Consider the following 9,280-nt stretch of genomic DNA (forward strand, 5'->3'; position numbering starts at 1 on the left):
ATGTATTTTTCATTTTGTGTACCTGGGAATAGCTAAGCCCAAGCATAGTTAGGGGTAGACTTGCTGAAATATTGCAGTGAGAGTTGTCATCAAGCCCTTCCTAGTGTTTGGGTCACTTTGGCACCTGCAGTCTTATGACTTTGAAGCTTGCAAATGCAACTCAGACTAAATGCATTTTGAGCATATTCCTTTAGAGATTTGTACCTCTGACATGCAGCTCTGTTGAGACTGGCAGCAAGCCTGCTAATTTTTACCAGTTGTGGCAGACTGTTTCAATGTCTTTTACCCTTCATATAAAGACAGTCTGCTCAAATGTCTGTATTTTTGTGTTTAAAACCATTGAACCTTTCCTAACTGGTAAAATCATGTATTCTCTCTACTTTTCTTAAACGTTTCCAGAACACACAATTGGACTGCAGCTCTGTACATATTTCTAATTTCTGCCTGAAAGCAATAGAGATGTCCTGCAATGCTTTTCCCTGCCTCTGAAATGTCTAGAGCACTTCTTGATGTCATCGGTGGGCTCAATTTCATATTTCTCTGTTTGTAGAAGGAGTGGATAAACTCCTGGTTGTGGACAAGTGTGAGAGCAGAATTTTGGCAATCCCTGGCTGGCCACTGGTCCTTTGGGATACTGTCACCATCCCATGCCATCCAAAGCAGCCTGTAATAACTCCTGCCTGTTTTGGGCACGAAGGTAGAAGAAAGGGAATATATGACTTTCTTCCATAACTTACTGCCCTGTAAAAGGTTTTTAAAGAATCTTTGGGGAAAAATTTAGGCCTCAGATGCACACATGGATCTCATTGAGCTCGCAGAATGCCATGCGAGTGCATGCATTAACAGACAAAATATGGCTTTTGATCTTTAAGAGGAATTAATATAAAATATGTAATTGCACTACTGTGTAATAGGATATTTTTTTAATACTTTGTTAAAAATACTCCCCAAACTGAAATACAAAACAACAAAACATCCCAGGCCTTGGTCTTTTAATGGCCTATCTTCACCAATGCACATCTCACCTTTGATGCAGTTTGTAAATGTGCTTTTGTGCTTTGAAATTCAGTAAAATATTTGTACTTAATGAAATAATAAGCCAAGCACCTTCCTGTCCTCATGTCTGTCCATGTTTGAGAATGGCATTATATTTGGTAGTGAAACATGCATACTTGTCCCGGCCATCTGCAGGGCCTCCCCTGTGACCAGGCCTTTTCTTCTGCCACAAAAAACCCAACTGTGATGGCTCAGCACTCTTTCCATGAGCCTGCAAGCACAGAGACTTCCAGCATGTGCTTACATTCATGAGCCTGCAGGTTTCCCAGCACCTCTTGTAGCTATTCCCTGAAAGAGTGCGATGAATTAAAAACCTCTGCTGACATAGACCTCTCAGGGGTATGCAAGACTGACAGCTTGGAGGTGGCTCCCCAGGGTCTATTGACACCTTGAAACTGCTGCAGTTGCATCAACCTGTGAGTGGGTGGTAATGAAAGGCAATGAACCTCAACCAGAGGCATCTTGGCTTTCATTTTACCTGCCTGAAATCCTCGGTGTGTTGGTCTGACTTAAATGTTCACTGAAATCTGAAGCAGCTTCTGCCTGGAAAGGTTTCCACAAACAGAAAAACAAGTACAAGGGTGAGCAAGTGGTATTGAGCAGAGTCTACCTGAGACAAGTTCTGAGGAGGAACAGCAAACTCTCCTATTTCTTCAACAGGGAAATAGCACAATGTAATTTTTGAAGAAGAAACCATTCAGGTCTCTATTGTTCTGTCAAATTGCAAATAAAAGAGAGATAAACTGTAGGAGCCACTTCATCAAGGTAACAGTCTTAGGTGAGTAGGATCGTTGTGTCATCTCAGAACAAGCATTTACATGTTTCCATTGAAATGAGGTGTGGTCTTGTTCCCTGTTCTCCAGTCTGTTGGTTACACAAGAGACCTTTCTCCTGAAAGGTTTCCTTAAGTCTTCCCAGTTGTAAGACTGGATTTGCTCCCCATTTTGTACTGGAGCATCTCTATTTTTTGGCTGAAGTGTTTAGTAAGTATTCACCTTTAGGCAGAAACTGAGGCTAGAACCTTTCCACCTGGTCCTTTAGCTGAGATTTTATGAAGTCATGAACAATGAAGGGAAGGGTAACAATAGAAACATACATGCAGCCCTTACCATAAAAAGAACTTGTATTTTAGCAATAACAAAATATGTATTTTTTACAGTATTTCTATTTTGCTGATTCTCAAAGTCTAATAGACTGAATTTTTTTGCTATTAAGCTTCATAGATTACAGCTGAAGTCATAAAATTCTATGAAAAGCCATCTTAATGAGTTTTGATTGGAATTTTATTGTTAGTTGATTGTATCAGATGCTGTTTATTCCATTCAGATCCACAAGTAAAAAACATTTATTATTATTTTTGGTGACACTAATTTGGTGTGCAAAATGATGGTTTTGGTCCCCTGCCCATCTCTTTAAAGAGTACTGACTAAAATTTTGCTGAAAAAAATAAAGCAGCAGAGAAATAACAAACAAACAAACAAAAAAACCCAGGACCCACAAACAAACAACTAAACTGACAAAAAACACCCTGGAAACCAAAAATCTGTTTTTTCATGCCTTGTTAGACTATTAAAAAACACTTATTTGCAGCAAATTGCTACAGAGGGGGAAGTGAGGAACAGAATGCTATAGCTTATAGAAAAGTATTGACATAGCTGGAGATCAGGTACACTCCTTATCACCCATCCCCTGTCCTCTTTGGAGTGGGAGATATTCCTGCAGTGCTTTGGAGATGAGAGAAGCTGAAACCAAAGGACTCTCTACATAATGCTGTATTACAATGAACCTTTTCAATGTGTTAATACAGTAAAATCCCCGTTATCTGAATTCCATATTCTTCAATTACCGTAGCTTGTGATTCAGGTAAATGGGAATCACCAAGATATAAACTTGCACTGTATATTAACTCACTGGATATTAATCTCTTTCTTACATTATTTATATAAACTGCAGCATGATTTGGCACATAAACACAGTAAGTTTAGTTTATTTTAGAAATTCAGTGCAAACTATATCTTGCACCAAAAAATGCATTCAAGTTATATCTCAAGGTATAAATCTGAATTAATATTAACCAGGCTTTGTGTGCTCAATCTTGTAAGCATACACTAGCAGATTCATCAGAAAGAAGGCTAGTCAGTACAGATGAAAAATAAGAAATTATTATCTGTGTTGCAGCACACAAAGAAGTGAAGATAGGATCTACTTTTATTTTTTTCCAGCTGCTGGAAGATTTGAGATAGTATTTTGGATTGCTTCTTTCTTCTATTTGTATTAGAGAATGGAGTAGAGAAAGTCTTGGGGCAACTGAAGCCCTATGGTAAATTGATTGAAGTAGATGCAGGTAGATAATTTGTGAATTTTGTTCCTGGCACTACAACAAGTGACAATGCTGAAGGTAGCTTTTCTGAACATCAGAAGTGCAGATAAAATTTATTGTTTTGTGGGATGGTTTAGTTGGATGTAGTGCTGCTCTTTAAAGATTAGGCCAGCCTCATTAAACATGGGTGTACATTAACCACTTCGATCTACAGCTTCTGCCTGTCTTCATGTTTGGCATTTGGTTGCTGCTGAATGCTTATTTTATTTTTAGGTTTAGCTTGTTCATGCAGCTGAAGTTTATCTAAGCTTGGCTTTTTTTTCTGAAAGAAAACACGCACACTAGGAGTCCAGAATACCTCATCCTCTTTTGAAGCTGTGCTATCTCCTTGCTGACTGTCAAGGATGGGAAGGGCCATAGGTATTGCCCCCTGTAGAATGGGTGAATCAGGTGTGTTTGGTTTTGAGGTGGGTAAAAAGAGCCATCCAATCCTGGTATTCATTTTGATGCTTAAAGATGACATAAAAGGTGCACACCAGTAAGGAATGCCCACTGAGGAGGAAGAAAGCAGCCCTGCACTCCTCTGTGATTGGGACTGACTGTGTTGTTGCTGGGTGGAACAGCATAATGCTGCTGCTGCTCCTGCTCCAGCACTGTGATGTTTCTGTTCCAGATTGTGCTGACTCACATCCAAGAAAATATGATACACAGACATAATGCACTGTAACTCTTTTCCTTCCCCCCCGTAACCTCGGTAAGTGTTTGGTTTCTTTTCCTCTCTTTGGCTAGCGTGGTGCTAATATAGCTTTACTGTTGGAATTAATAGGAGGGGGAAAGGCAACCTTGTAAACAAACTGGTAGCAGACAGATTAATCTTGGAGAGGGCATTTAAATGCAACCTGCTGTTTGTGGTACGTCCACCTCCCTTTAAAGCTGATCAATCCTGATAACTTACCCATCTCTAAAAACGACACTTGTTAGAGCTGTGTTCTTAAATGGGAGAAGTGCTTACAATGCCCATTTACAACTGTATTCTGTTTAATTAGTCAGCACAGCCGGTGCTGCAGGGATAGATCACTTGCCTTTAAAGATTTGAGAATGTTAATAGTACAGTATATCATTTTAATTATTATTGGATTAATGTTGTGTCTCGAAGAACATCTAATGCAAATCACAAGAAATGGCCTGAAGTGACCCAAGGGTTGTGCTTTATTAGAAAAGTAATAGGTCCATTGCCTAAATATAAAAAGAGGTTCTTTCTTCAAATGTCACTCTACACTAGGCTTCTCCGTGTGTGTATGTGAAAATGAAATCCTTTTACTTCCACTTTGTCCACAGAAAGTTTCTGTAGCTAATGCATTAAATGGCTGAGAGAGCAGCTGTAATATCAAGAGATGAAGAGGAGATCCAAAACAGCAGTGATGATGAAGACAGTTTTCCTACTCAAGTTGCTGTAAGAGCATCCCCTGGTTGCTCTGCCTGCCCTTCACTAGACAGCCTTGATGAAGACAAGGGAAGCTCAGCAGAGCCAGAAAGACTGTCTGTCCTCTCCAGCAGGGCAGTGGCCCAGCTAAAAGCCCCAGCTGGCCCAGAGATGGTTTGTGGTGGCCAGGCACAGAGGACAGTCCCTGGGCTGGCTGAGCATCCTCTGGCAGCTGTAGATGCATCCTTAGGTGCCTCCTCATGCCCTGCAGCAGTTGATAACCTGCTGCCTGTGCACCTTGCCTCCCTGTATGCCAAAAGCCTCTGCTGTGATGGCAAACTGAATTCAGAGGTGCTGCAGGTCCCGAGGGTGCCTGGTGAGGCCCAGCAGTCAGGGACTGACACTCAGCAGGCAGGGAGCAGCACCCAGAGCAGCATGGCCTCCTGCAGTTTGGACCGTGTGATTTGGATGAAGACCACAACAGTAATGGAGACCTTAGAAAATAAGAAGAAGGAGGAAAAGGAGAAGTACCGGCTCCAGCTAGCAATGTACCGACGGCTCCTGCTGCTGCGCTCCATCAGGAGTTTGCATAGGCAGCTGGAGCAGCAGCAGGCCAGGCTGCAGGAATGCTATGGCATGGTGATAAATACAAAGAAAGAAGTGTTGAAACACATTTGCCCAACCTCGCCCTCACTTTCGCCGTAATCATGTTGCTGCCTGCAGAAATGAGCTTTGCAACGCCACCTGAGCTGCCTTGCATGCCATAGGGGTGGTGTCCTCGTGTGCGCCGAGCGGAGAGGGAAAAGCAGCAGCAGTTCAAGAAGAGAGGAGGGAAGGTACAGCCTTGGTCCCTGAATTTATCTGGAGGGAAAAAGAGCAAGGGTGAACCTGTGGAAGAAGCTGACTCCTGATTCCCATTCAAAGCCTCAAAGTGAAAAAGGATTTTTTTGGCAGATAGGTTTGTAAAAAGAAAAAAATCACCACAAACTGGGAACCTAGTTTGTCACCTGACCCATAGAGGTGGCTGGATGCAAGGTTGCTGCCTGCTGAATATGTGTTATGGTACATCTCCCTTCTACTTTCAGAGCCAACAAAATTTGAACAGAATTAGGGTTTATTTGTCTGCAAGAATACCTGAATTTAAAAAAACAGGATATTTGAAACACTTAGGCTAAGGCTTGATTATATCTACCTAGCTGCCTGTTTTTCACAAAACTGCTAAGGACACTGTATGTTTGCAACCTCTACTTTCCTTTAAAATTTATTCAGAGTGATCAGAAATTATTGTGGAAAGGTAGGACAGCCAAACACACACAGGGAAAGAGTGCAAATGCCTAAGCCTGATTTCCTCAGGAAAGTAATGTAAAAACAAGGACCTTGTAGTCTGATGTTGCACTGGAAACCCAGGCTGGCAGTGCCAGGGGAATGTTCAAGGTCTGCACAATTATTAATCTGCTGCTAATTCCCAGTGGTACTAGCATCTGCAAATCAAGCATATTTTGTGCCTTACTGCTGTCATTTAATGGAAGTTGGTGACAATTAGCACTTCTTATCCAGGTGTATCAGACGTGGAAAACCCTGGAGCGCTGTTTCTCCAATTGCAAGGTTAGGATGCCTGCAGGGAATTTGATGTCAGTATGCAACAAACACACAGGGAAAATGAAAACAAAAAGATGCAACTTTCTTGTATGCATTTAAAAGGTAATGTGAGTCACTCTTATTGAACAGCAAATTGAATAGTTGAATGAGCTGTTTTAGGATTGGAAGAAAAATATGATTCAAGAAGAAAAGCTACAGAAAAATTTCCTATTCTAGGATTTTAAGGGATACGGAAAAATCACTTTTTTTTTCAGATATTTATTTCTGATCATGCCAGCTTTCCTTTTCCCTGCCTTTCCTTGTTTTTCATTTGTTTTTTTTATATAATTGATTTTGATTATCTTGATGAACAATCAAACATGTTTTGGTGTGGGTTTTTTTCTGCATAGAAAGGCAGGTCTGCTTTTAATCATCCTTTATGAAAATAATGTGCTATATAGAGGAAAAATTTTATTCTCACTTTTTTTTGGTACATATACAAGGAGAGGGGTATGCAGGTACACACACCTCCCTGTATTCAAGAAGCTATGAAAGGCTGATGCTTCTTTTCCTGTAGCAGCAGCAGGAATAATCTCTCAAAATAATCTCTGCTGTCTATGAGGAGTTTGTTTGATTAGATTCACATGCACACATCTGTGAGCAAGGTATTGAAGTAATTCAACAAATGAAGTGCAGCACAACATTGTCATTATTCCGTCTTTGTATTTCTGTGCACCCAAAAATTATGGAAGCCCCCTGGGTATGCACAACCTTAGATAGGTTCATTCATTTTCTTGGGCCCTTGTGTAGCCTCTCATGCAACACGAACCAGTAACTTTGAATGCAGAATTACCATAGAAATATCCTTGGCATCAAGGAGATATTTGAAGGAGCATCCTCTACTGCCTCATTTGGGGAATTCAGGTTGCCAGAGGCCTTCAGTGGGCTACAGAAGAGAGCTGCTGGTCACATGTGACTGGGAAACGGTACTCCTGGGCTCTGATCCCATCTCACTCTCTGCTCAGCCTTGGGAAAGCTGTTCTCTCTCAGCAATGCAGGTTTCCTAAAGAATGCCTAAATACTAAACTTGCCTCAAAGGTAACCTCTTCACGTGCCTCTCAAGAAGAATTCAAGGGGTTCATCATGGCCGAGAGTGTTACATAAAGATTTTTTAATTTCTTTTCCCCCATACTTCTTGAAATAGAAAAGCCTTTTTGTTAGTATTAAGAGTAAGTATTATGTGAACCAAACACAAGCAAATCACTATGATATCACCTCCTTTGGGCAAAGATATATTGGAGAAGGGTCACATCTCAAAAATATTGCTGCATTTTGAAACCAAATGTCAAATTGTTACCTTTAGAAAGACAGTCAAAATGAATATTTTTTAATGTTAGCCAACTTTTCTTTTGAACTGAAAAAGAATTATCTTTTAAGGTGTATTCAGGTTGACTAATACTATCATGTAACTTTCCACTGAGATATAATAGATAAATGAAAACATCACCCCACCAAAATACAAAAAACCACTGCTAAAACCAAGTAACTGTTTTGCCTCAGTAGCTGCTAAAGTAGAGCACTGTTCTGCATTTGCTGCAAGAGTGCCCTACATTACTGCACAGAGCTACCTATAGTGTCATATTTGCATTAAGGAGTGACTAGAATAAGATTAAGAAATACATTTCACATAACTACTAGTGCAGAAATAGTCTGTCAGTCTGTCCAACTATAAATTCTTTGTGGCAGAACAGTGATAATCTTTGTTTTGTACAACATCTCATAAAATATCTTGATCCTAACTGGGATCAGTAGATGCTTCTGCTTTATGAATATTAAATACTGAAAGATTTGTGCATGGGCAATGCTGTCTGATAGCTGGCAGGAAAATGAAGCCTGAAGTTATTCTGTGTGTGCACACCCCTTCCATGTAGTACTTCTATGGATACAAGCAAAATAAATATTAACTGAGGAAACAACTTCAATCTTTGCAAGAATTTGCTTTTCAGCCAGCACTTCTAGTGGTTACTAATAAGTGGAGTTGGACAAAACAGTTAAAGGCAATATGATTTTTTAAATTAGTTTATTTTAGAAGCTTGGAAAATGTGGCTTAGCAGCTATGGGTTTTTTCCTTGTATGTTTTAGTGTATTTTGGAAGTTGAAGGTCAGTGAGAAATTCCCAGAATGCCATGGGTAACTCTCGGAGGTGTTTTCAGGCATATCAAACTGAGCAACAGTCTCAGGTTGAATAAAAGTGTTTCCTCTCATATAGTTTGACCTCTTCATGGTCCCAAGAGCTTTGGTGCTTTGTGTGAGGTCCAATGACATTTCTTAAAATTTGTATTTTTATCTGAACTCAACTCTCAGCCCTCACAGGAACTGGAGTAATGATGACAAAATGAGCAGTTTCAGTAGGACCTTTCTCCCTATTGTCTTTACTGAACTTCCAGAACCTGCCAAACTAATGATCTGTGGGAGAAATATTCCATGCACCCCAACAACTTGTGTACTTTTACAGCAAAGGTTGAAGGTAAATTATGCTGCCTCAGCTGTAAGGTCCTGCTGCTCACCTGTTTCTGAAATGGCAGAAAATAATCCTGGGTTTACTGTGAAAGAGAGGAATATTTTAAAGGGGTCAGCCCTCTTGTAACAGTTGCTAATACTAAAAAAGTTGTAGTTTCTGCCAACCTAAAGCCAGAAATATTCAAGAACAGAATGGAGTTATAATACACTTGAGTGACAAAATGCATTACTGAGACGTTCTTCTACACAAGTTCTTCTCTTCTGCATCCCCAGCATTTCAGTCAGCTGAACTGCTGCCCTAGAGACTGGTCAGAACTGTGTTTTTGCTGTTTCTGTTGTTCATGGCCATGAGTCAGTCAAGATAAACAACCCACCTTAACACG

The 9,280-nt window shown here is 40.4% G+C and overlaps 1 protein-coding gene across 1 annotated transcript; it reads left to right on the forward strand.

Annotated features, from left to right (window-relative positions):
- The first annotated feature begins 3,965 nt into the window (after positions 1–3,965).
- LOC139602387 (UPF0500 protein C1orf216 homolog) lies at positions 3,966–8,643 on the forward strand. The gene is made up of 2 exons (XM_071452221.1): positions 3,966–4,130; positions 4,715–8,643. The coding sequence occupies exon 2, from the start codon at positions 4,740–4,742 to the stop codon at positions 5,502–5,504; it is 765 nt and encodes a 254-aa protein (XP_071308322.1). The 5' UTR covers positions 3,966–4,130; positions 4,715–4,739; the 3' UTR covers positions 5,505–8,643.
- The last annotated feature ends 637 nt before the right edge of the window (positions 8,644–9,280 follow it).

This window comes from Agelaius tricolor, unplaced genomic scaffold (genome assembly GCF_023055355.1).
Source record: "Agelaius tricolor isolate 1412-34295 unplaced genomic scaffold, bAgeTri1.0.p SCAF_2, whole genome shotgun sequence".
NCBI lineage: Eukaryota > Metazoa > Chordata > Aves > Passeriformes > Icteridae > Agelaius > Agelaius tricolor.

Bases quoted from the DNA above. Each gene is read 5' to 3' on its own strand.
- LOC139602387 (XM_071452221.1), top strand. From the start codon at position 4,740: ATGGCTGAGAGAGCAGCTGTAATATCAAGAGATGAAGAGGAGATCCAA.